The sequence below is a fragment of the Lissotriton vulgaris genome, chromosome 4_1 (assembly GCF_964263255.1).
Source record: "Lissotriton vulgaris chromosome 4_1, aLisVul1.2, whole genome shotgun sequence".
Lineage (NCBI taxonomy): Eukaryota > Metazoa > Chordata > Amphibia > Caudata > Salamandridae > Lissotriton > Lissotriton vulgaris.
In genome coordinates this window covers 1,737,119,178-1,737,146,374 of record NC_141691.1, presented here as the reverse complement: position 1 = coordinate 1,737,146,374, position 27,197 = coordinate 1,737,119,178, and the positions used below count along the sequence as shown (strand labels likewise).

Genomic DNA, 27,197 nt, shown 5'->3' with positions numbered 1-27,197 from the left:
CCTTCTCTACCTGTGCTGGACACTTTGTTGTACGTCAATTGCGTGCATGTCGCCCTGTGCGATATATTCTTTTGTGTCCAGTGTGTAAGCTGCCCTGCGCCTCACTTTTCATTGTCGTGTGTAAGTCGCCCTGGGCTTCACATTCTCATGTGTGTGTAGTCATCGTAAGGCTCATTGTGTCTTGTGTGTGTAAGCCGCTCTGCGCATCACCTTGTACTCCTACTCTGTCTTGTGTGTGTAAGTCACCTTGTGCTTCACCTTGACTTTATGTGTGCGTTGGCCACATTGTGCTGCACCATCTCGTGCTGCGTGTGTTCTTGGGTTCTGTCCCTTGTTACACCTTCTATTATTTGGTTATGGGTAAACCCCATATTTTCTCAGTTCCTCTCATGAGGAGTGGAATTCCTTTCATTTGCCAAATTGTGCTGCACCTTCTTGTGCTGCTTGTGTTCTTTGGTCTGCCCTTTGTTACACCTTCATTTATGGGTTAGTCCCATATTTTCAGAGTTCCTCATATGAGGAGTGGAATTCTTTTGGTTTGCCACATTGTGCTGCACCTTCCCGTGCTGCGTGTGTTCTTGGGTTTGTCCCTCGTTACACCTTCGTTTATGGGTTAGCCCTATTTCTTCTCAGTTCCTCACTTGAGGAGTGGCCTTTGGTTGCCATAGTCTACCTTCGTGGAGACGTTTTCTTCATGTTAGGTCTTGCTCACTTGTTGTTTGTGAGTTTGTCTCTCATTTTTCTTTTTTCTTTTGTTCAGTATTAAAGGAGGAGGATGGTGTCAGTGTTAGTGTTTGCTGTCTCTTTCTTCCTTCTTTCTTGACTTTTGTCTGTTTTCCCTCTCGTGATGTGATGTCCTTCTCATCCCTGGGTTTACGGATTATTATTACGATTGTATATTTTAATTGTGTATAGCTTTCTTCTTCGCTGACTGTTTCTCTTTTGTTTTCCATTTTGAGAGGGAGAGGATAGTGTAGTATTCTTGGTTTAGTATTTATGTTCCTGCACTTCTCTGCATCTAGCTGCTCAGCCAGTGTGAGTGTTCCAGGTTAGAATGTGAGTGTGATTGACATGGATGGAATGCTTGGGTGACTGGTATGAGGGTTGGCAGTTGAGAATGGGCTGATTAGCTAAGAGGCTGCTCCTGGTGGAGCTGCTTGTTCCAGAGTTATACTTCCTGTTATCCTACCTATGGCTGAATAAACCTTCTACATAACTCAACTACATCTGCCTCGGCTACATCATTATATGTATGTATGGACTTAGATATTACAACAAGTTACTTGAATACTATGTTGGTGAGGTTCTCTTGGAGGGTGGCGGTGTTAGGGCCTGTGGAGGTGAGGATGTGAGGTGCGATGAGGTCAGCGATGGCGTTGTTAAACAGGGCACAGGGGCCGGGCAGTCTGTAGATGAGGGTTCCGCGGAGAGTCGTTCGGGGGTTGGTCAGGATCTGGAAGTGGATGTGCTCCATGGGGGGTGAGATGTCATCCGAGCCGTTGTTGTTGTGTGGATGATGGCGAGGCCTCCTCCTGGGTGGGAGGGACGGTCTTTCTTCAAGATCTTGTATCCGTTGGGGATGGCAGTTGCGATGTTGGGTCCGGAGTAGGCCTGGGCGGTAAATTCTGTTCCGTTCGCGGAATTTGCGGACTTTGGGTAATTTCGCAATCCGCGGGGAACGCAAAATTGTCTAAAATTCTGCGTTCCGCGATTTTGCAACATTTTTTGCTTGTTCGCGTTCTCAAATGCGTGTTCGCGAGATATTTCCCCCGAGCACGCAAGCAGCGATTGCGAACAGTAAAAATGCATCGCGAACAAGCAATTCCGCATGTTTGTGGAATTTCTGCGTGTTCGCAGAGATTTTTTACCGTTTTACGGAGATTTGCATAACGCGATTACACAAATTCCGCCCACCCCTAGTCCAGAGCAGACGTTGACCCAGGTCTCTGTGAGGAAAGCGACGTCGGGCGTATGTGTGTTGAGGAGGTTCCAGATTTCTGTTGCGTGTCGGTGCAGGGATCGTACGTCGAGAAGGATGCAGTTCAGTGGTTTGGTCTTGTGTGAACTGTGCCGTCCACTCAAGACATGCAATGTTTTAAGTGACAGTCTGAAACTAGATCACGCATTAGAGATCAGGTGGCTGAAGTACATTAAAGTTTTTGGCTAATTTAGGCATGCCATAATAGTACCATAATCTCTCTCTGGTGGAATCTTTCTCGAGAAAAGTGTACAAAAAAACAATGCATGACCCATATGGAGGCAAACAGATTTGTCACTGAGGCATCGCGGCCATCGGTCCAAACTGATCAATTGAATTTGTCAAACATTGGCATGCAACCATATGCCCGGGATGCCCGTCACCCCCTCCCAACACAATCCCCAAGGATGGGAAGAAGGACACAATTCTGAACTTTTGGAAGGCGGGAGGGAGTCACCCTCCCGGCCGTATTTATTAAAATATGAAACAAAATTAAAACATTAAATAAAAGTTTCATAATCATGTACAATTTCATTTATTACAGTTTCGATGAAGACATGTTATTTGGCTAACCTTAACAAATCTCTAATACAAAGGTATCCTAGCCGAGTCTAACATCCTCCAAATGCATACTTTCTAAGTTACAATTGTACATCCTAGCATTAAGGGCCAACGGCGAGGTCTTAACCGGTGTCAGATCCCTACTTACCAAAACTCTCGCCCTCACGGTGTGAGTGACGGCCGCCAGAGGACTGTACCCTCCTGGCTAACTATAATTTCCCTTGTCTTGTTGGGGGCCACTCTTTCCGCTCGACGCCATCTTAAAGGTCGTCCGAGCACCCGTGTGAGGTATCTGTAGGAAGGACAGCGTGGACCCCCCCCCCCCCCCCCCCCACCCCCACACTCTCTATCACATCCGCCGTCGCGGATATCCGGGCCCCGGGAAATTCGTAGGAGGGGCCAATGGCCGCCTCCCCCCGGGTGCTCCCATCCATAGTGGGTGGCGCCCCCCTCTAGGGACCTTGAAATTACTGCTCACCGATCATGACCTTACCGCCCGACCAAAAAATAAATACGATATTTGTTCACCTACTAAGGAAGAAATCAGCCTATCTAAGTGTATCAACTGTTAACTCCTAAAACAAAACAGACAGACAAAAGTCACATCGTCAATCTAGACATTCATTCTCCTGCCATACGGAGGGAAAAAATATGTTATCTGAGCAGAACTTTATTGCAAAACAAACATTGCCATAAGGGGCTGGTGGGTGGGTCAAAAAATGGCCCCTTGTTCGGTCGAGGGCTCACGAGCAACAAGTGGGTGCAGCCTTCCAACCACAGGAACAAGAGGACGCTTCTTCGGATTCCCGCTCTCTTCAGAAAAACTTTGGTGCAAGCCCTTATACTGAGTCGTATTGACTACTGTAACGGGCTGCTCCTTTCTGCTAATGAAGGAGTTCTGGACAGGCTCCAGGTGGTCCAGAACACGGCAGCTCGCCTTGTCTTAAATGCTCCCCCAAGAACAGCATCAAAACCCCTATTACAGAAACTACACTGGTTGAGCGTTCGACAAAGAGCCAAGTTCAAGATATGTTGCATCATTCATAAATGCCTAAATGGAAATGGCCCCACATATCTGGAGCAGAAATTTACCCTCTACACTCCCTCCAGATCGCTGAGATCTAGTGAGAATTTTCTGTTGGCTGTACCTCGTGCAAAAAAAAACCAGACATGGAGGGAAAGCCCTATCTGTTGCGGGGCCCACACTGTGGAACAAACTGCCTCTGGCCCTTAGGCTCTGCACAGACCATTTAAAGTTCAGGAAGCAACTGAAAACTCTGCTGTTCACTGATAAAATCTAGACCTTATCCCTCATCTGCATATTTGTTGGACTCTATTTGGTATCACAGCGCAGAGATACTCCGATTGGAGTCGATTCCAGCGCTATAGAAACCCATAAATAAATAAATAAATAAATAAATACATTTATTCTTCTTCGGGAGGGCGTGTACCCGCCCCAGGTACGCCTACTGGGCGTGGTCATCGGTGTAGGTGTCTAGGACAACCCCTCTTGGGCGGGAAAGAGGCGCGCCCCGGCTACGCCACTTCGGGCATACCAGCCGAGACACGCCCCCCACCCAAAATGGTTTCCCGGGAGGATCGGGGCACCCGATCATATGTTCGGGGGGACCGAATGGTCGCCCCTTTCCATATGCCCGGGATGCCCGTCACCCCCTCCCAACACAATCCCCAAGGATGGGAAGACGGACGCAATTCTGAACTTTTGGAAGGCGGGAGGGAGTCACCCTCCTGGCCGTATTTATTAAAATATGAAACAAAATTAAAACATTAAATAAAAGTTTCATAATCATGTACAATTTCATTTATTACATTTTCGATGAAGACATGTTATTTGGCTAACCTTAACAAATCTCTAATACAAAGGTATCCTAGCCGAGTCTAACATCCTCCAAATGCATACTTTCTAAGTTAAAATTGTACATCCTAGCATTAAGGGCCAACGGCAAGGTCTTAACCGGTGTCAGATCCCTACTTACCAAAACTCTCGCCCTCACGGTGTGAGTGACGGCCGCCAGAGGACTGTACCCTCCTGGCCAACTATAATTTCCCTTGTCTTGTTGGGGGCCACTCTTTCCGCTCGACGCCATCTTAAAGGTCGTCCGAGCACCCGTGTGAGGTATCTGTAGGAAGGACAGCGTGGACTGCCCCACCCCCACACTCTCTATCACATCCGCCGTTGCGGATATCCGGGCCCCGGGAAATTCGTAGAAGGGGCATATAGCCGCCTCCTCCCCTTAGGCGACCCATCCTTAGTGGGTGCCGCCTCCCAGTGGGAGGGGCCAATGGCCGCCTCCCCCGGGCGCTCCCATCCATAGTGGGTGGCGCCTCCCTCTAGGGACCTTGAAATTACTGCTCACCGATCATGACCTTACCGCCCGACCAAAAAATAAATACGACATTTGTTCACCTACTAAGGAAGAAATCCTAGCACGCATTTGTTTGTACTTGAAAACTGCATTATTTTAAAATCGCCGCTTTACTGCATACTTGAAAATTACATTATTTTAAAATCGCCGCTTTTCTGCTGAAAATGACCACTATTTGCACGGTACATTTTTAATTGTTGTGGGCGCATTAGTTAAGTCACCTGGTTAGATACTACCGCTTACCTCCCCGTTCCACCGCAGCTTGTGCTGTTTGTTGTGGAGGGAGTGTCTAACGCGGTACAGAGCCCTTTCACCCTCGCTTCCGGGGGCCATCTTGGAGAGCTGACGGTCTAGTGGTTGTACTAGGACCGTCAGCAGCCTCCTATTTAAAGCTCACATGGAGCAAACGCGCAGCGGTGACGCGCAGCGGGCGCGCCATAGGTGCGCCGGAGGTTCGCCAGAGGTGAGCCCATCTTTGCTCATCCGTGACCATCCGGGGCCTGGGGCCAGAACCCCTGCCCAAAACGTGTTTTATTCTAGGGATGACTTACTGCAGCTTAACTTGGGCAAGTCTTATCTTGAGCCAGCTACTATACATCGGCTGGCTTGTGAGGGCTTGTTAATCTCACCCAGGAGCATTAGAGGGCGGCAGCGCTCTTCTAACACCCATACCCTGAGCTACGGTTTATTGAATACTCGCTCTCTGCAGAGCCATAGGTTGGAGGTTTTCACACTCTTGGAAGACGGGGAGTTAGATGTCCTCGCGCTCACCGAAACATGGCTGGAGGATTGCTCAGCGCCAGATCTAGTGGCGGCCCTTCCAGATAATTATCTAGCCATTCATTTTAATAGGGCGGGGGCCAAGAGAGGAGGAGGAGTAGCCCTCTTATATCAGTCATGCCTCCATGCGGATAGGTTCCTCTCTGAAACCCTTGGAGGAGCCGAGGTCATGGGGGTTAAGCTCAGGAGGGGAGCGGTCTGTGTGGTGTTCTTGGTGGTTTATCGGCCACCTTGGGCGTCGCCAGACTTCCCCACGCTCTTTGTGAAATTGGTCCAGGACCTATGCACAAGATATGATAAACTGGTGATCGTTGGGGACTTCAACTATCATTGGGAAAAATCCCCCAAAGAAGGACAAGCGCTACAGATCGAGGAGGCGGTCTCCTCACTAGGTCTTACTCAACAGGTCAAGGAACCAACACACGACAAAGGTCATGTACTCGATTTAGTCTGGACCAATATGCCAGTCCAGGGCAGCACGGAAATTCTACCCTGTGCTTGGTCTGACCATTCTTTAATAAAGGGCAGACTTATACTGAAGGGCCCTCCGTCCAAACCTGGGGAGGGCTGGAAAACGGCCCGTAAATGGAGAAATCTAGATGGAGAGAAATTGGTCCACCTCTTAGAACATCGCCCTCCAATAAAAGAGCAGGATGCCAACGTTAATGCTCTATGTGGCCACCTCCAGCACAAACTGAGGAGTGCCATTGATGTGGTAGCACCTCTTCGCAGGACGAAGAAGGTGGCGAGAGGAGCTGGGGCACCTTGGTACAATGATTCCCTAAGGGAGATGAAACGTGGGGTGAGGAAGAAAGAACGGGCATGGCGTAAAAAATATGACGCCATCTCCAAACAAGAATACGTCTCTTCCTTAGCCCATTACAAACTAGCCATACAATCTAGGAAGGCCACTTTCTTCGAGGAAAGAATAGCTGCTGCAAAAAACCCGCAAAAAGAAATCTTTCGGGTTTTGGCGGAGCTCAGGGTCAACAAAGAGCAAAGTCCCGAGTTTACTCAGGAGGACTGTCAGAGGTTTCAGGATTTCTTCGCAAAGAAGATATCCGACATCTTAGACGAAATTGAGGAAACTGCACTCCTCGATTGCCCTCGCCTACCGGACCTCATCGCCCCGTTAAATATCCCATCATTAGTTGAGTTCTCCCCTATGTCCAAACAAGAATTACTTAACATCATAGGCCGAGTTAAATCGGGTTCCTTGGTAGACCCCTGCCCTCCTGACATATTCAAGGTGGCAATGCCAGGAATAGAGGAAGAGGTCCTGCACTTATTGAACACTTCTCTTCGCACAGGACAGATCCCTCTAGCTTTCAAAGAGGCTCGCCTGATCCCCTTATTGAAGAAACCTGGTGCAGACACAAAATGTCTGAAAAACTTCCGGCCCATCTCTCAGTTGCCTTTTTTGGCCAAAGTGATTGAGCAGCATGTGTTAGCTCTACTCTCGGCCCATCTAGAGAGTAACAACCTGCTGGAGACCAATCAGGCAGGGTTCCGTGCTAATCATAGCACGGAACTAGTTATACTATCTATTCTAGATGAGCTAAGAACTCGGGCTGATGTAAAAACACCAAGTGCCCTGATACTATTGGACCTCTCCGCGGCGTTTGACACCGTGTGTCACAAACAGCTTCTGTCGCGGTTGAGATCCTTTGGTGTCATGGGCACAGCACATGCATGGCTTGCATCATTCTTGCAGGGTAGGACACAACGAGTGCAGCTGGGCGATTTACTCTCCACCCCCGCGCCGATCACCTGCGGGGTCCCACAGGGCTCTGCCTTGTCACCCCTACTTTTCAACATCTACCTGCAGCCACTAATTGCTCTCCTGAACAGGATGGATTGCCTAGTGTATAACTACGCCGATGACACCCAGATTATCATCCGGCTGGATGATGGTCCAGGAGCATCCACTAGGCTACAGGACATACTGAAAACCACAGTTAATTGGATGTCCGAGAACTCTCTGAAGGTCAATCCGGACAAGACGGAAGTGTTGCCCATCTCCATCTCGGGCAAACCCTGGAGCGATAAATTCTGGCCTAAGGAGCTGGGTACACCACCAAAACCGGCAGCCGCAGTCAAAAGCTTAGGCCTATATGTGGATAACAAATTATCCATGGAAAAACAGGTTTCCACCGTAGTGGGCACCTGCATAGGCCTCCTAAAACAACTAAGGAAGATCTCTGCATTGCTTTCATTCCCTACTTTGAGACACGTGGTCTCAGCCACAATTCTGGCTAGGCTGGACTACGGGAACTCCCTATACCTAGGCTTGCCTCAGCGGCTGCTGGACAAGCTTCAGGGAGTTATGAATGATGCAGCTAGGCTCATATTCAAAAAACCCAGGACTGCCCATGCCTCTCCCCTGATGCAGGAGCTGCATTGGCTCCCAATACGTCAGCGAATTGTATTCAAGGGATTGTGTATTGCTCACAAGGCTCTGCACGGCAAAGCACCCAAATACCTGAAATCCCGAATATCCCCCTACACGCCGGGTAGGACTTTGCGTTCGTCGGACGCCACTTTTCTGTCCCAATCCCGCTTCAAATTGACCACGGTGGGGGGCCGTGCGTTCTCCAACATGCTCCCAGCTTTATGGAACAAATTGGATTCAGATCTCAGGAAGGAAAGTAACTTACTTCTCTTCAGAAAAAAACTAAAAACTGTGTTGTTTAAACAAGCATGGAGTAGCTCTTAGGGGCACAGCTGGTTTTCAAGTGAATGTAACATCTCATCACGCAACATCTTTCACGTAAATCTGGACAGACAGCGCTTAGAGACCCCTGTGGTTATAACGCGCCATACAAATTAAATAAATAAATAAATAAATAAATCAGCCTATCTAAGTGTATCAACTGTTAACTCCTAAAACAAAACAGACAGACAAAAGTCACATCGTTGATCTAGACATTCATTCTCCTGCCATACGGAGGGAAAAAAGATGTTATCTGAGCAGAACTTTATTGCAAAACAAACATTGCCATAAGGGGCTGGTGGGTGGGTCAAAAAATGGCTCCTTGTTCCGTCGAGGGCTCACGAGCAATGAGTGGGTGCAGCCTTCCAACCACAGGAACAAGAGGACGCTTCTTCGGATTCCCGCTCTCTTTATTCTTCTTCGGGAGGGCGTGTACCCGCCCCAGGTACGCCTACTGGGCGTGGTCATCGGTGTAGGTGTCTAGGACAACCCCTCTTGGGCGGGAAAGAGGCGCGCCCCGGCTACGCCGCTTCGGGCATACCAGCCGAGACACGCCCCCCACCCAAAATGGTTTCCCGGGAGGATCGGGGCACCCGATCATACGTTCGGGGGGACCGAATGGTCGCCCCTTTCCATATGCCCAGGATGCCCGTCACCCCCTCCCAACACAATCCCCAAGGATGGGTAGACGGACGCAATTCTGAACTTTTGGAAGGCGGGAGGGAGTCACCCTCCCGGCCGTATTTATTAAAATATGAAACAAAATTAAAACATTAAATAAAAGTTTCATAATCATGTACAATTTCATTTATTCATTTTCGATGAAGACATGTTATTTGGCCAACCTTAACAAATCTCTAATACAAAGGTATCCTAGCCGAGTCTAACATCCTCCAAATGCATACTTTCTAAGTTAAAGTTGTACATCCTAGCATTAAGGGCCAACGGCAAGGTCTTAACCGGTGTCAGATCCCTACTTACCAAAACTCTCGCCCTCACGGTGTGACTGACGGCCGCCAGAGGACTGTACCCTCCTGGACAACTATAATTTCCCTTGTCTTGTTGGGGGCCACTCTTTCCACTCGACGCCATCTTAAAGGTCGTCCGAGCACCCGTGTGAGGTATCTGTAGGAAGGACAGCGTGGACTCCCCCCCACCCCCACACTCTCTATCACATCCGCCGTCGCGGATATCCGGGCCCCGGGAAATTCGTAGGAGGGGCATATAGCCGCCTCCTCCCCTTAGGCGACCCATCCTTAGTGGGTGCCGCCTCCCAGTGGGAGGGGCCAATGGCCGCCTCCCCCCGGGCGCTCCCATCCATAGTGGGTGGCACCCCCCTCTAGGGACCTTGAAATTACTGCTCACCGATCATGACCTTACCGCCACAGGCCGGATAGTTGACCGGCTATACGCCCACCCCCCCCAAACTCCTCCTAAAGGTCATGCTTCCTCAAACCCCGTAGCCATGCTATGAAGTCTCCTATGAGTAAAACATTCCCCTCCCGGGACAGGTGAACCCCATCATCCAGATACATGTGATCCCCCCGAATACACCCATGAGGAATGCTATGCAACTGCGCCGAGCGAAACAATCTACCAATTTTATTGTTAACCTTCTTCACCGAGTGGTTCAGTGCTGACACTGAAAGGCCCCCCCGCCACACCTTTCTGGGAACCATGTGGGACCAGGCAATCGTACACCCCGGGATTCTTTTTGCCAACCAGCTAATGGCCGACAACATTTGCTCGAGTAATACTCGTCTCCCCAGAGCCACCAAGTCATTGCCCCCCAGGTGTACTATGACTACAGATGGCGGTGACCTCTGCCGCCCTAAGAGACCCTCAATAAAAGATTCGAATTGGTCAACACAGAGCCCGCCCCTTCCATGGAAGGTCACTCTGTACCCGTATTCCCCAGCTGTGCGAGTCGCGTCACCTGCTTTGAATACGTCCCCAGCCCGCCTCACGTATGAGTGGCCCACGACCCAAACCACTTTTTCCTCAGACGGTGATCCATGACCGCTGGTCCCCTGGTACTGGGCCGACTGCAAATTCCGCCCCGCATGATATGCTCGCGAAACTGTAAATCAAACAGAAGACAAGAAGCGTGAGTGCATGTAACTTGACTTCACAACATGTGCAATCGCACATACCTTTTAAAACAATTCGAGGACCATCGTCCTAACTGTTTTACTTCTTCTGAACTCTGACCCCTGGCTGTAGCCTCAGTAGCAGCCCCTATCCTAAAGGAGTGGGTCCCAAAATCGCTCGGGTCCATGCCCGCCGCAGCGATTGTTAGTGCTAGCACCCTCTGAAACTGAAACCTCGTCAGTGGGGTGCCATCGATGTGCCTCAGCAAACTCCCCCCCCCATGTATCCGCCCTCAGTGCCAAGTATTCTTCGATACACATTATCGGGCACATGGGGGACCCTCGCACGCGCTGGACAACAACACCGTGTCCCATCGCTCCCTGGTCAGTTTTGGACTTAGCTATCATGACTATCATCGAGTCACCCCTAATTAGGATGTGATCCCTGCACAAGCCACCCTCCAAATCCTTCTTATTTCTTGCGACCAGTTCGCTCACCCGCATAGCCCCATGGAACGCTAATGCGAAAGCTGCCCGGAACAGCACCGCCTCGAATTGGGAGGAGCATGTCGTTCCTAGTGTCGCCATGAGCAGGGACAACATCTCTAAGCCAATCGGGCGCCTCATGTCTAGCTTGCGACCCTCGAGGCGCTGCCAGCCGCGAAGGGCTTTTCTCGCCAAAAAGGAACCTGTTGGGTCTTTGATGCCATGCACCTGCGCCATGAACGAGATGGCCGCCCTGTGTCTATTGGCCGTAGCCGCTGATCGGCCGTCTCTGTGCAGTGCTACCAGGAACCCAAGAAAAGAATCCTCCTGACCCCAGTTCTGACTCCCTGTCGGACCCAAAAATGCACAATAGGAACGAAACGCTCCTTCGTATGCTTTCCTCGTCCTGGGGGCTAAGCTTGCTGCCACGAGGTCTTGTAATCCGGGGCACCGATTAGCCAGAGTGCTTCGGGGAATGGTGCAGCCACTAGATCCGCTGTAGGTAGATAACCCCTGAACGCCTGCATATGTGAACGAGAGAGTGCATCAGCCGCATGATTCAGTACCCCCGGCACATGTTTCGCCCTGAACTGTACATTCAGTCTCATGCAAAGCAGCACAATTTCCTTCAACAGTCTCAAGATCCATTTGCAGCGTGCTGCCTGTTGGTTAACGCATTCAACAACCGTCATATTATCAGACCAAAATACCACCGAGCGGTCTCGGAACTTGTTCGGCCATGCCACTAGAGCAACAAAAATAGGGAATAGCTCGAGGAACCCTATGTTACCTGTGAGACTGCTGGTGTGCCACCACGTCGGCCATGTTTGCGCCGACCATCGATTACCAAAGATGGCGCCAAATCCCACACTACCCGCCGAGTCGGTCCACAAACCCAGCTCGTCCGAGGATGCTGGCTGCTTGTTCCACACCACTCGACCGTTGAAGTCCGCCAGGAATGCCAACCAAATGCGCATATCCTGACGAACCTCTGCAGACAGTCTCGTGCGGTGGTGTCCTTCTCTGAGACCAACCATAGCTTGGGCAATAGAGCGTGAAAAGGGGCGGGCCATTGGTATCACTCTCAAGGCAAAGTTAAGCTGACCCACTGCTTGCTGTAACTGGTGCAGGGTCACTTTTGCTTACCAAGGCAAAGTTCCAGGGAAGCCCTGAATTTAGATACTTTACCCTCAGGCAAACGGAAACATCCCTCCACCGAATCGAGCTCAATTCCCAGAAACTCGAGTGAAGTAGATGGTCCAACAGTCTTACCGGGTGCCAATGGCACTCCAAACTCCCTCATAAGGATTCAAAAATCGTGTAGCGCCTGCGCACATTTCGTGTCGCCGGCTGCTCCCAAGAACAGGAAGTCATCCAGGTAATGCATAACATGCCTATGCCCCGTGGCCTCGGTGAATGCCCACTCTAAGAAACAGCTGAATTTTTCAAAATAGGCACAAGAAATGGAGCAACCCATCTGCATGTATCTATCCATGTAATAACGTCCTTGGAACGCAAAACCTAGCAAACGCTGATCCTGTGGGTGTACCGGGAGCAACCAGAACGCTGATTCGATGTCCGATTTCGCCATCAGCGCTCCGGGGCCCAGGCGATTTAACATGGTGACGGCATCATCGAATGACGCGTACCGCACCGAACAGACTTCTGGGTCAATAGCATCGTTTACTGAGAAGCCACTTGGCGCAGATAGATTATGGATCAGCCTAAATTCCCCCGGGTCTTTTTTGGGGACCACCCCTAACGGGGAACAGATGAAATTCGCCACTGGCGGGACCAGAAAAGGCCCAGCCACTCGGCCTAGTCTCACCTCTTTATTGATTTTTCTTTCCACAACAGCTGGGTTCTGTTGTGCTGAAAGCTGGTTTTTGCAAAAAGGTTCCCCACGAAAATCCCCCGCCGGGATGTGGAAGCCATATAAGAATCCCTTCCTCAACACCCCAGCGGAGACATAATCCGGGTATTTGTTTAACCAAGGAGTCATAGCCATGAGATCAACGGGAGTAGGCAATTGTTCACAATGATCCACCTCAGTCTTGCTTGGACCCTCCTTTACCTCCCGACCCGCTATTCTTCGATCTGCATGAACTCTCCGGGTGTGAGGAATTCCCACAACCCGCACACACGTGCTTGAACCTACATGTACCTTGCGGCCTGTTGCAATTGCCTCTATTGAAGCCCCAACAGATCCCCCCGCTTTCCACCATTCCCGCCGGATTTTGGCTGGTGATCGTCGCTGGTGCCTGCTCGAAAGGGCACCGCGGGCTTCTGGCGGGAAACCCCCGACCCATTCCCACCTGCCGAGGAAGTTCTTGCTGACCCAGGCAGGAGCTGTTTTTGCCAGGAAATGGAGTCGAGGCAATCCCATGTCAGAGAGGAATCAAACTCTTTTGCTTTACGGAACTTAATGTCGTAACCTTTCCATTCACCCCCTCATACGTTTCATAAAATTCCATTATTCGTGCCTGATAACAAGACAGCTCGGGCAATACCTCGGGCTTACGTTCCCCAATAATCGCTGTAAACATTGCAAAAGCCTTAGCCCAATTTGTTATCGTCTCTTCGACCCTGAACTCTGCCATCTTGGCGCGCCAGACGCTCGGGTGCCACAAATCTTTCTGTGTTTTAGCATACTCCATCTCGCGATGGTCAGTTAACAACGAAAACATATTGACATATTTGTCTGCCCAGATCAACTCTTTCGTGGCCAACGGTATATGTTGAACCACCCTCTCCCGCCTTGAGGATAATGAGCCCTCCCCTGCCACTGGCAAGGCGAGCTTACCTGGTGCGGTCGTTGTTCGCGCCGTTTTCTCGAGACCTGCTGCCGGTCCTTCTGGTGTAGCCTGTGGGGAGACAAGAGGGAGATTTGCCTTCGCGGCATCTCGCGACTGCCGCAACTGCTGGATTAGTAATTTGGCCTCTTCGGCCGTGTCTCCAGGCGCCGTAGCACCTCTTGCCTTCTTATTGAGCCATGCGGCCAACTGGGTGGCCAATTCAGGAGGCATATCCTCCTCGTTAGCGGGCGTAATCACAACCGGAATTGGTTGACCCGCGTTAGGGGTTGGTACCGGGCCATCGGCTGGTACGGCAGGACTGACCGGGGGCACCTCAGGGACCGGCTCCTCCCCTGCCGCCGCCCTCCTCTTGACCCGTTTCCCTCTACCCTCGGGGACGACTCCCGGCAATGCCGGGCCTATTACCTTCTTTGGATTACCAGGCTTGTTCATTGCGGCCAATTGTTTCTTGATGCCCGCCATGTCCCGACCAAGCGCTGGGACCTGCCCGATGCTCCGTTCTATTCTCGCCATTCTGTTCACCAACATGCGAAGCACCTGGTCCGTCTCGGAACCCTTTCCTGCCTTCTTGCCTGACATGGTTTCGATTATCTCCTCCGGGTCGATCGACACGGTCCTGGATCCTTCGCTGTACAGACTCTGAAAGAGAAACACAAGAATTACAAGTTCTCAAAAATGGCTCCTTGTTCCGTCGAGGGCTCACGAGCAACGAGTGGGTGCAGCCTTCCAACCACAGGAACAAGAGGACGCTTCTTCGGATTCCCGCTCTCTTTATTCTTCTTCGGGAGGGCGTGTACCCGCCCCAGGTACGCCTACTGGGCATGGTCATTGGTGTAGGTGTCTAGGACAACTCCTCTTGGGCGGGAAAGAGGCGCGCCCCGGCTACGCCGCTTCGGGCATACCAGCCGAGACACGCCCCCCGCCCAAAATTGTTTCCCGGGAGGATCGGGGCACCCGATCATACGTTCGGGGGGACCGAATGGTCGTCCCTTTCCATACCTATCCTACACATTAAGCGGGTACGATAGATTTGTCCTTACACATCTCAGACTCAATGTATTTAACCGTTTTCCGACCATAAATGATTGGTCCAAAAACCTACCAAACTGCCCCTGTGACAGAGTTTCACCGCAAACATCAATTCACATACTCCCGTTCTATAAATTGTATTCAGAACAGAGGAGAAGGTGGATCAAACCCCTTTTAAAAATATGGGGTTTGAGGCAATATCGTCCGGCCCACCTTGCTGTGGAGCTTCTAGATAATGACTGTTTTGCGAGATATATTTCCCTATTTCTGAAGTGTACCATCAAGCATAGGAAGCCCATACGATTTTTGCCCTATTTTTGCTGCTGTCTCAGATTTTAATTATTTTTAGAATTTCAAAATGCTGCTAAAGATGTAAATAAAAAAACAAATTTTTTATGAATTGTATAATAATGTCAAATGTGATTTGTAAAATTGTGCTTTATGGTTTTTCTGTGTTTTAAAATGAAAACCGAATAAAGCAAATTTTTGATCTGATTTGAAACTGCATTACTGCATACATTACACGTACAGATCATATTTTTGTAAACATTTTTAGATCCCCATCTCGAGCTCATTTTTGCAGGTTGCCATGCAAAGCAGCTTTATTGGCCTTTGCAACCTGCAGGCAGCAACCCTGCTTTGCTAGAAATGTTTCTTAAAATGAGTAGCCCTGGTTTTGCTCTGATTACAGGTTCTTTTGAACACTCATTTGAACGGCCAGCCTTGTATGCTGACAAGGTCGTTTGGAGGTTGGGGGAGGCAGCATCTGGCAGTCTGTTTCACCAAACACTCTCCCTGAGAAGCCCTCGTGGTTCTACTTCAAAGCAGGCAGTATTTACGGCCATCTTTGCTAGAGGCCATCTTTATGTGCGTTCTCACTCATCCAGAACCTTCCTTTGCTGAACAAGAAGAGAAAACTGTTGCAGAATTAGTCTGTCAAATGCGTACAGAATTCGAAATAATATGCATCATATGAAGGAATAGTCAAAGTTCCCTGTATTTGTGTTATCCCATCTCACGAGTTTTCTTTCTGCGCTTGCGGCTACCACCAAATGAAATGTGTACGCTGATGGCAGCGCTCCAACACGGTGCGAAGCTGGTGACACAGAATTGTTGCAGCTCTAAAAACAGCAGAACAATATGTATACTGATTCTTATGAATGTACAGACCTGTATCGTAATTCTCACATAAACATTCAATAGAAAAGTTCGCATTAGTGTTCTTTTTGAGGTTCGTGGTTTATTTGGTGGTGTTGTTTTATGACCTTTATTTGGATTTGTCTTGTGTCTGAACCTGGAGATACTAATGAAACAAATGTCAGCCCCCACACAGGATGGCAAGACTACCAGTCCGGAGTGCCACAAATCCCCACCGCCTGCATCACCCTGGAAGATGCTGAGATGATGCAGCGCATGGCTGCGCGCGGGACCAAGATCAGCATCCGGTTGAAGATGGGAGCCAGGACCTACCCCGATGCAGATTCTTTCAATACTGTGGCGGAAATTGTTGGCAGCAAGTATCCAGAACAGGTGTGTGATCGTTTTTTCGAAATGAAGAACGATGATCATGTTCAAAATTGATATTTTTGATGAGGTATTAAAATCATGCTGTGGTACAAATGCAATTATTTTTACAGATCATCTCTGTGCTATCGGCTTGTGTTTTAGAATAAGCATATGAGGCTAGCAAGGAAGTCTGATGCCTTTTCCTATGGAATGTATGTGTTTCCAAAGTGTTCTCTGACATTTTAAACCTGTACTGCAGCCCACCATGTTCAAGCTATGTGGACACTATGCAATCTTACTTGCTCAGTATGTGCAGTAGAGCACATGATGCAAAGACATGACATACTGTACCAAGACATGGCATACTGTACCAAGGTCAGGACAAACTACCCCTCTGATGTCATCTAGTTGAGGTGTTTTCTGTGGTACCAGTTAATCTAGTTTAAGAAAAACCTGCTTGGGCGCTGGCATCTATAATTTATTTGATAAAAGCAGAGGGAAGTGAGGTTGTTATGTATGGGATAGCGTTTCCCCGGCAACGCATTATAACAATATTGCGATTCACCTAGAAGTTCTGTGAACACAAAGAGCAACAAGGTCGAAGGTCGAGTTCCTTTATAAAGTCTTGGCACTCCCAGGGGACTGAAACAAAAAATGCCAATATTCCCCTTCTGTTTGTTTGCAAAATAGAAATAAGCATTTTCATGTATGTTAAAACTAAAAGCAGCTTTATTTCGGAGTGGGTGGTAGCATACAGGTTACTCTTGCTTTCCTCTGACAACCTTTCAGAGAGCTAGAGCTGCCCCTTAGTCAGAGGTGAACCTGGGGAGTTAATAGTTTTTGCAGGTAACAGTGGTTGAGCTGGACAATACTTCATTTCCTTTTGAATCTAGTCTCAATACTAACTACGCATTCATCTCAAATAAGGTACATTTGTATTCTTTAATAACGCAGTCCATAAAGGATCTGTAGGCGGGGATCAATGAGAAGAAAACAAGGGAAGCAAGGTATAATTTTGGAAACCTACCAGGATCTTCACAATTGAGATACAAAAAATGAATTCCAAAATGAAAATGTAATGAATGCGGTGCTGTGCTCAAAAGATCTCCAGATGACTGAAAAGATAAACATATAATGCGCGCAAGTATCCAATTATATACAATGGTGGTGGGGGTGGGGGGGGTGGGGGGGGAGTAATGTACAAAGCCAACTAAATCATGTTTATGCTCCTCTGAATCAATAGATGTGCTGTAACTCATTGTGCCACTTTGGCTTGTCGTCCTTGTGGTTTGAAATTATGGGATACATTTCTGCATCCAAATCTTTAGGACTGAATCAATTCATTTATGAGCACCTGGGGCCCTATTACATATAGGGCACACTTTCTGTGTTTGTCCCAGGGCCACCTTCAAACAGGTGCGCCATGTGCATACAGGGAAAGTGCGCTCTATTATGTTGAATGCGCTGCCCTCAGGGCAGCCACAAACTCATGCTGCCCTAGGATCAGCGCATTCAAGCGAAATATGGAGCAACTTTGAAGCAGCAGCTCCGTGTTTCACTCTGCAGGCAGCAACCCGTTTCCACTTTTAAGAGGGGAGAAAGATTCCCTTGCAGTGGGTGCAGTGAGTGACTGCACCCACCTACATGGTGATGTCTTGGGGTCTGTAGGACCAGAGGGTTACTATCAGAAGGCGCGTTGAAGAGATTCCCGAACTTGCTTGGGCCCACACCGCCATGCAAACGAGGGAACACTCCCTTGAGATAGTGCTTGCGCTATATGTTCGCCAGAACTATCTGTATTACAGAAGGGGCCACACAAGCATCTGCAGACCCTTCTGTAAGGGTCTTTAGAGGCGCACAAAGCAGGCTCACATGCCCATTGCGCCCGGGGCACTTTCTATAATACTGCCCCTGTACCTCAATCGTAAAATAATGTAGTGGGGAAATATCAATCCCCTGGATGGGACTCACAGCTAGATTCATGAAGCCAAATTACGATCGCAATAGCTGCGAATAAGCAATTGCGATCGCAAATTGATTAAAAGGAATTTATGACAGTGTAATCCCTAAAAGTGCGAATTCGCTAAAGAAAAATTGCGATTTCGCAAACAAATTTGCAGAATCCTGGAAGAAGCCCATTTGCGATTCTGAAATAGCGAGAAACCATGGAATCTGTGAATTAATCTGCGAAATCGCAAAACACTCGCAATCGCTATTCATGAAAAATCGCAGAATGCGAAAATCCCGAAAATCGCAATTAGCGACGCGCAATTTAAGGAGAACCCAAACCAGGTGGTAACCAGTAAGGAAAAAAAATAACTTTTCAAAGAAGCGTTTACAAACCACCAACAGGTGCAGGCCTGACCAAACACATGTAAGGATATGCAGCTGGAGCATGAGGACTCTCACAATGCCAGGACTCTACATGGTGGTCAGGCGGCGAAGGCTTCAGCAAGCAGCACGGAACAGACGTAGGATCCAGGAGCGGATATTCCGCCTGCGGGTCACCCTTCTGGTCCAAACCAGGGAGCAAATTTACGCTAAGTACCGCCTGAATGGGGCAATGATCATCAAGCTGATCTGGGACCTAGACCCCCTGATGCAGCACCCAACAAGGAGGACCAATGCCGTGCCCACACATGTCCAGGTATTGTGCAGCCTGCACCTTCTGGCCTCCGGAAGCTTCCAGGGGATAGTCGCTGTTGCAGGGGGGATATCCCAGCCCACCATGTCCCGCTGCCTAAGGAGTTTCCTGGAGGCTATGCTGACCCGGCTACACCACTACATCTCATTCCCCACCAGCCAACAGGACTTGAATGACACCAAGCTACAATTTTACAATGTAGCACAATTTCCACATGTAATAGGATGCATTGACTGTACCCACATCCACATCTGCCCACCAGCACAAACGGAATACATGTATCGCAACCGCAAGTCCTACCACTCTCTCAATATCCAGATGGTGTGCAATGCTAAGACAATCATCACAGACATAGTGGCACAGTACCCGGGGAGCACACATGACTCCTTCATATTCCGGCACAGTGGCATTCACACACGACTGGCCAGGGGAGACTTTGGTGAAGGACACCTACTAGGTAAGTACACATGCCCCACAATAGTACACTGTGATAATGTAGCTGCGCAGAACAGGCACTCACCCTCTGCTCCTATCATTCAGGTGACAGCGGCTACGCTCTCCGTGAGTACCTCCTCACCCCATACCTCAACCCTGCAACACCACAGCAACGGCGTTACAATGCTGCACACATACGCACAAGAAATTGCATTGAGAGGACATTTGGCCTTTAGAAGAGCAGATTCTGCATACTGCACAAGACTGGTAGGGCCATCAAATACGAGCCAGAGGTCTGCTGCCGCATCGTGGCCGTGTGTGCAATCCTCCACAACATTGCTACCATTGATACCTGTAGACATCTCTGGCAGTGAGTCGGAAGGGGACAACCGACCACCTGCACATGTGCGTCACGCACGCGGGGAGAATCCTGCAGAAGGACACAGGCGCCGTAACCAAATCAGCATGAACTATTTCTAGTGCACCCACTCCCCACACCCATTACTTCACTCATGCATGACAATAGTAATAATGACATGAGTCAGATTGAGTTAGACAGAATATTTGTTAGTGTTACAGCACAATAAAGTGGATATTCCCCAAACTTTTACATGATTGACATATTGCGTCATATGTCCCATGTTCTTGAGGAGGGCATGCTTGTAGCAGCAGCATGGCCCCTCATGGTAATGTTCAAATGTTCAATGCCGCCTCCGGGCAGATGCTCCCAACCTCCTTTCCACATCCTCCTCCTGATTCGGCCGTGAGGCAGCAGAGGGCCTGCTGCTGCGGCGGGGTGCTACCACCGGTGGCACGGACTGGCTACTATGGCTGGAAGTAGCCTCACTAGTGTTGTCACCCCCCCCCCCGCCTGGCCATGGCCAGTTGCCTGCATGCCCTGTACTGCTGTTGTCACCTGTTCCAGAGCTCTCGCGACGTCCTGACAGCACTGGACCATTTGGACCTGCATGGCCAAGGAGCGGCGCGAGAGCTGGGAGGTCGCATTGCCAATAATGTTATTGGACCGCATGTATGCTGACAGGCGGGTCAGCAGCTGCCGGTGTCTGCGCCGGTTGAGGTCCCGCTGGCTGTACATGGCCTTGGTGTTGGCCTCCATAGCAGCTGTCATCCTCTCCATGCGGTCTGACATCTGACCGACATTCCTGGCGGTCTTGTTTAGCTGGAGGTGTATAGCCGCGAGATGACGGGCTTGTGTCTGATGGACATGGAGCATACGGCGCTCAATAGAGAGCCCACCTGGCCGCACGTTTGGTCCCCTGCCAGCGCGGGAAGTGTTATTGCACTGCTCCCTCACCAGTCCGCTTGACTGGCTCCTCACAGCCGCAGGTCGGTGGGTTTGTCGGCGTGATGCTGCTGGTGTTGTCAGCCCCACTGGTGGTTGAGTCACGCGCTGTAGTACTGCTGCGCCTGTTGGCGCAGAGGTGGCACTGTCCACAGGGGCAGTTGGTCGAATGACCGCTGGTGCGGCAGCTTGCCCTGATGGTCCTGGCTGTGGGGATAGATGTAAGTCTCCCTCAGTTTCCTCTGTGATATCCTCAATTTGCAGGGCATCGCTGTCTGTACTGGGGACTTCTGCGTCACCTGTGATGTAAAGTGGACGTTGATTAGTGACATGTTTCTTCCACATTTAAGCTTCCTACATGCACGCAGGCTACCATTCCCTGACTCGCTGCAGGATTGACTCTCACTAAACAGGTCTGCCTTCATGGGGCTAGATGGTAATTGTGGTCAGACTACATGCCCCACAATGCAATAGCGCTTTTGTGGTGTGCTTTGGCTGCATGACTGGGGTTTGAAATGGGTGATCTGGAGTCATGGACATTGTTAGGGGACAGGGGGTCGCAGTCGCATGGCACTTACCTTGTGTATCTTGGGTGAGTCGGGAGGAGTCCAGCTGGATCACACCCACGCATGCCTGTGGATTAATGGTGTTCTCTACTCGGTCCTCGAGTGGTGTGTTTGGTGGGACAGGGGGCTCCCCTCCACCTGTCGCAACACGCTCCCCCAGCCTCTCTGCGATCTTCTCCTTTGCCCGCCCTCTGAGGTCGTACCAACATTTTTTCAGCTCATCCACAGAGCGCTGGGTCACCCCCACAGAGTTCACTTTTGCGCGGATGCGCACCCAAATCCTCCCCTTATCGGCCTCAGGCTCCCTTCCGGAGTCTTTACCAAAGAGGCGATTGTGGTCCTTGCAGACTCCCTCTATCAAATACTCGAGCTCTTGCTCTGAAAATTTAATTTTCCTTTTTCTTCCAGTGGAAGTTTCACCTGCAGCTTCCTGTGACATGCTGTGCACTGGGCTGTCTCCTGGTTTTCTCCTGTAGGCACTCTGGAGGGGATCTCTGGCAATGCTGCTTCCACTTCAGGCTCTCACTGCTGAATGAGGGTGGAACCTGCCTACTTCCTGGTTGTGATGTCATCACTATGCTCAGAATGCGACTTCCCGTTTTTGCGATCTCGTAATTAGCGAGATCGCAATTTGCAATTTCGGTAATTGCGAGATCGCAATTTCAACACGGGTATCGGCCGATTCTGCGAATTCTTTCCAATTTTTGGGAACTCGCAATCGGAGATTGCAGCCGAATGCGATTCGCTTTTTTTCTCGCAAATTATCATGAATGCCATTCTGCAATTTCTAAATTGCGATTTGCTTTTTCTCGCAATTTAGAAATTGCAGAATTTGAAATTGATGAATCTGGCTGTCAGTCACTAATGGATAGGAATTAATAGATTTTAATATAGAAGAGCACATCACTACTCAATGGTAAAGTCTGAATTAAATTGAATGAAAGAAGTATGTAATATTGCCTGTCAATTAGTATTGAGGAACTCGCTTTCGTGGGTTCCCGAACAAGGGCAGACACGCTGGTAACTGAGAAAGTAATGTTGTGAAAGAATTAGAGCAAGAAGGTACATCTTGTCTAAACAACAGTAGATTTAATACTGCGTAAAACTCACTGGCTTGGGTGGTGCTGTAGCAGGGTTTCCGTTCTCTCACAGAACTGTGCATAGAGATCTAGAACCTCAGTGAGTTAGGATGATCCAAAACTCATCTCAGTGTCAGAAATCCCCTTACCTAGCTAGCTACAGTGTCTCATGGCTCATTATGGAATGATCCATGTCTTAGACAAACCAGAACATGAACTTTAGAATACCTCAGGAATCGTGGAACACATGAACACTCTTTCGTTATATAATCATTTCAAACCAAAACTGAGAGTCAAAGAACACAAGTGCAAGTTTGAAATATTTATTATTCAATGCAAAGTTCTCAAACGCAGTATCTTGTATAATACCAAAATGCAGATTATAAAAATCAGAGTCAGCAGCATAGTCACTAATCCATAGTAAGCAAATGGTGATAGCATGTTATAATGCAAAATCTATAGAAATCTATATCACCTATATTTCGCGCACCCTATTTAGTATATTATTTTATATATAAGAAGGTCTCATTCGGGCTTTAGCAGGGCGGCCCCATACCTCTAAATGTCAGTAGGAGTAGATCACATCAACAGCTACCAGCTCTCTTCATGCGCAGCACCAAGTGTCCTCGTTCATTCCGTGTAACTCTATCTTAAACCCGCGTAGAGCCCAAAATGTTGGCATCAACATTATTTGTGTTATGTCTAATGTGGTGCGAGGATCAGGCCTTCCAGCAACCTTGTGTTAGGTTAATCTTAGACTGTTCAGCTCTCAGTGTGCAGACAGTTGTACCAAGTGTACCAGGCAAAGCTGATAGCATAGAAATAACATATTATTCTCAAATAAACCACCTCACCGCTTCTAGGGTGAAAGCGACAACAACAAGTAGGTGTCGTGTGCAAAACTGAAGCCGAAGGAAAAACGGCTGTTTAAACATGTAATACACTCATGCTAACTTAACGCAATATATGTAACGAAGTATCCATATGACACCCCCCCATTGATCCGAGCACCGTCAAACATAAGGGAAAAGGCAATCATAAACAAGACACACAAAATGAAAGCAAAGTTCAATAATTTTGAGCTAAAATAAGCTAAAAAAATATGTATGAATGAATATGTATGAATGCCTACAGTGGCCTCAAACCTAAAATTAAAAATAAAACTTTCGAACCAAAAAAAGTCATCCGCTAGGTCTCAAAATCATAGAATGTAGGACCAGGGCTCATTAATTCAAATGTCTGTATGAGAAAAGAACAAGGCACTTATCCGATATCCAAAGTCATGTGCCATATCGACGTTATCTTCAGCGACATCACGTGATTGAACTCTCCATCATTTGAGTACAGTTCACTCCTCCAATCCAGCAAGGGGAAAGTCATATTCCATAACAAAACAATCCTCCCAGGCCTCTCACGATTGGACAGTATATGCAAAGTAAGTTGCAACAGCATCCAGCAAGAAATCACTGCCCTCCTCCGAAAATAGTTCAGCAATCCAATTCAGCAATGGGAAAGAACATACGTGCTCTTCCAGCATCGGATCCTCCTGTAACGTCAGAGGACAACTCGGTGGGTTCACCAGAACGCTGTGTGTCAGAAAGGCATTTGCCGCTGCAGAGATCTCCCATTGGCCCAGTATTCCATTCATCGCTGCCAAGGCCATAACTCTTTCGCCAGAACAAATCAGCTCGTGAGCCACCACGGGACGCATTAGCTGATCAAAATCGACGTCAGGAGCAGTCCTTAAGCATAGGCACAAATCAATGGCCCAATCGAACTCGCAGCTCAGGCAGTGAAACACAGGTTGGACACACGTGAAGTCGGTGAACCGAAATGACAATCTATAGGCTGTGCTTAATGCTGCAAGCGGCAAAGTTCCATAGTAATTGAGCATCCGATTACGGCACAGTGTCAGGAGGCGTTGAACGGCTTCTTGCGCAGGATGGGCATCCATGTTTTATGAAGAAAAACACCAATAAAATGCCAGCGGCTACAGCCAGCAACACAGGTAGTCCACCAAACAAACTCGAAAAAATAGAGTGGAAAAACGTGGGAATGATACCAAAAACTTTTTCAAACGTAGTCACGAGGCCACTGCTTACCAATTTAAAAAAATGTGCAAGCCCAGTCGTGGAAGAAGCATTAAAAATCTGGTGCACCAGCTCACAGAAATGCAACGGCAAATCAGTATTTAAAAGCGCCTGCACCTCTGTGCGGGTGTTAGCTATGTGAAGGACATAAGTTTCCCGGGCCGAACTCAGGGTCACTTGTTTTTGAGACAAAAGGGCCCTTATTCTGCTTAAACCATTGAACTTCGCTTCCAAGGTTGGAATCCGTGGCCAGATGGAGACATCTGAAGACCCATGCGTGGGTGGGTATAGAACATTCTTGCAACACACCACACGCTCTGATACAGTTACCACATAAGCCACACCAATTAATAACCCACAACATAACTCGTTGTTTAAAAGCAAATAACTACCATTAGCCAATAATGTAAATGTGGGAACCACTGCTGGAACTGGCGTGCCTTTTAAAACACATGCTAAATTTGGGCGGTCCTGATTACAAGAACCGTGTAACTGAATGTGTCTGCATATTAATGAATGGTCAGGTGACTGTGTGCATTCCTCACCATTAAGATTCACTTCTTTTCCATCCTTCAGACATCTGTATGTGTATGGTAATGACCATGCCTCATGTAGGAATGCATTGCCTAGTGGTTCATATCTTCCTATAGCAATATACCGCATACAGTTAGTAAATTTATATAAGGGAAATGGTAATGTAATTAATCCATGAATAAGCCACGTGGCAGTAGTGGTTTCAGCAACAGAGAAAGGTAAGGATTCTAGCTTCTCAATATGTAACATAGAAAATGAAGCATCACGCATTGAAAGCATGCGCTGTTTTTCAGTCAGATTAAAAGGGGTGAAAAGGGATGAAACGTTCAATGAGGTCCAGGGAACTCGACCAGCCTTAAGTGACTGTAGGGTCCAGGCAAACTGCATTACAGAACGCAATTGATTTTGACCATCGTATAACGTGGACACTTCATCATGTACAATATCAACAACAGAAGAAACAATATTATCCAATGTGTAAATCCTGGAAGAAAGCATGTTAATACTGTTATCGACCACTGCAAGCACTTTTTCCAAATTTGCTTGATCAATAGCCCTCAGGCGTTTAGCTACCTCAACTTGTGAAAATTTCCAAATTTCATTGTATACAGCATAAAGAAAGCGTTTAGATCTACCCCTAGCCGGGCCTTTTATAAAATCATTCAGTTCTATATTCTCATTCAAACGTGATAGATGCAGTTTTACTGCAGCCAAAGTGGAATGTTGTAACCAGTTCTGACACAATTTGCCTACTGAATAAGTAGTAACCGTGTGAACTGTTTCAAAACGGGGATCCGGCCTGATATGTTTAAAACCTTCAGACAAACCCAAAAAACGACGTTGGCAAGAATCAGAGCTTCTTTGCCACAAAAGCCACCCCTCTGGATCAAAACTGGAAATATTAAAGGAGGAATTGTGCAATAGGTCTCGCATCTCACTTATGGACAATGTAGTGAAATTATTCCAACCTGAATATTCTTCCAAATCAGGGATGGTTGGTGCATTTAATTTTTTAGATGTAGCCAATCCAAAACATGTTGTCTGGGAAATAGTAGAATTTAAAAACAACATGTGATTCGGGATGAGACATGCACGATGCAAAGCCTCAGTGCCTTGTACCTGCCAATCTTTGGTACCCCAAACCGATTTAAGGTCAATAGCTTCCTTCCATAACTCATAGCCATCTACAGCTAACCTGTCAAGAAAGGACTTTGAATACAGCAATTTTGTATCGGTAAGTCTGACCTTGGACATGAATTTCTGTTTCACTTTAAAATAAAACGACTCAGGATTTGATTGATTAAAATCTGTAAAATATAAGTATTTTCCCAGAAATGTACTCGAGCTCCCTTGCAAAGGCGCAGGACAATGTTCCCACTGTGTGTAGTTCACCGGAACCCTCCCGGAACTCGTTTTGGGTAAGAAATGATTTCCATAATGTTGATAGCAAAACAAATCACCATAATTAACAGAATCCAAGTACAAATCCTCAGCATCAAAGGCCGCATAATATTTCAAATCAGAGAACAATGCTTCTACGGCCTGAAGATCCCAATCATCAGAACGAATATTTTGCTTAATCACATCTCCCATGTTTACTCTAAGCACATTAGGAACATTAATAACTTCTGTGGGGCCATGTATCTGAAACCTAACCGCATCCCACACAATCCCATCAAGGACAGGCCAAGCAGTAATCTCTACTGTATTTAAGTCTCTTTTTAGTCTGTGTGCTGAATGTGAGGAGGAAAGAGGGGCCAATGTTCCATTAAGGTACCGAATTCCTGTTCTTTCTTTCACATAATGGCCATCGATCAGGCGAAAAAAATAAAACACAAAACCAATTGACACAAAAAGATAAAATGAAAATAGTATCAGCCAAATGCATGTCCAAGGTGGAATTAGAAAATATTTTTTAAACAACGTGGCATATTTTGCAATAGTCGATGGTTTCTTTGAAAGTTCCGAATCAGAGTCAAAAGAGAATCTGGACTGGTTAGCCAAACGAGCTTGTAAATCAGGCATAGATAAATCAGCAGGATATGTATAGGTCAGCTCATCAATGTCAGTAACAGGAATAGTATTTAATAAAGGACTGGATATGGCAGGCATCTCGAGGGACACCTCCTGATCTGCACCAGATGTAATAGCCAGCACAGAGTGCCTCACCATGGAAGGACAGGATACAGCCGGTGTCATG

At 48.1% G+C, this 27,197-nt stretch overlaps 2 protein-coding genes across 2 annotated transcripts in view; one reads left to right on the top strand and one right to left on the bottom strand.

The window, feature by feature from the left end:
• CPQ (carboxypeptidase Q) overlaps positions 1 to 27,197 on the top strand; it is a 2,019,872-nt gene that overhangs the window by 904,170 nt on the left and 1,088,505 nt on the right. Inside the window, exon 4 of the mRNA XM_086966033.1 lies at positions 16,163 to 16,370. Within this exon, the coding sequence (XP_086822159.1) occupies positions 16,163 to 16,370 (208 nt within the window). The remainder of the gene's footprint in view (positions 1 to 16,162; positions 16,371 to 27,197) is intronic.
• Positions 17,443 to 21,733, bottom strand: LOC147724480 (uncharacterized). Its single transcript, XM_086966613.1, has 3 exons — positions 21,307 to 21,733; positions 20,466 to 21,027; positions 17,443 to 17,461 (listed from the first exon to the last, which is right to left on the bottom strand). The coding sequence occupies exons 1-3, from the start codon at positions 21,731 to 21,733 to the stop codon at positions 17,443 to 17,445; spliced, it is 1,008 nt and encodes a 335-aa protein (XP_086822739.1).

What these genes read in the sequence shown, in the direction of transcription:
- LOC147724480 (XM_086966613.1), bottom strand. Translation starts at nt 21,733, where the DNA reads ATGTCACAGGAAGCTGCAGGTGAAACTTCCACTGGAAGAAAAAGGAAA. An exon ending in ACTCACCCAAGATACACAAG is followed by an intron (nt 21,028 to 21,306) that starts GTAAGTGCCATG and finishes TTTACATCACAG; the next exon opens with GTGACGCAGAAGTCCCCAGT.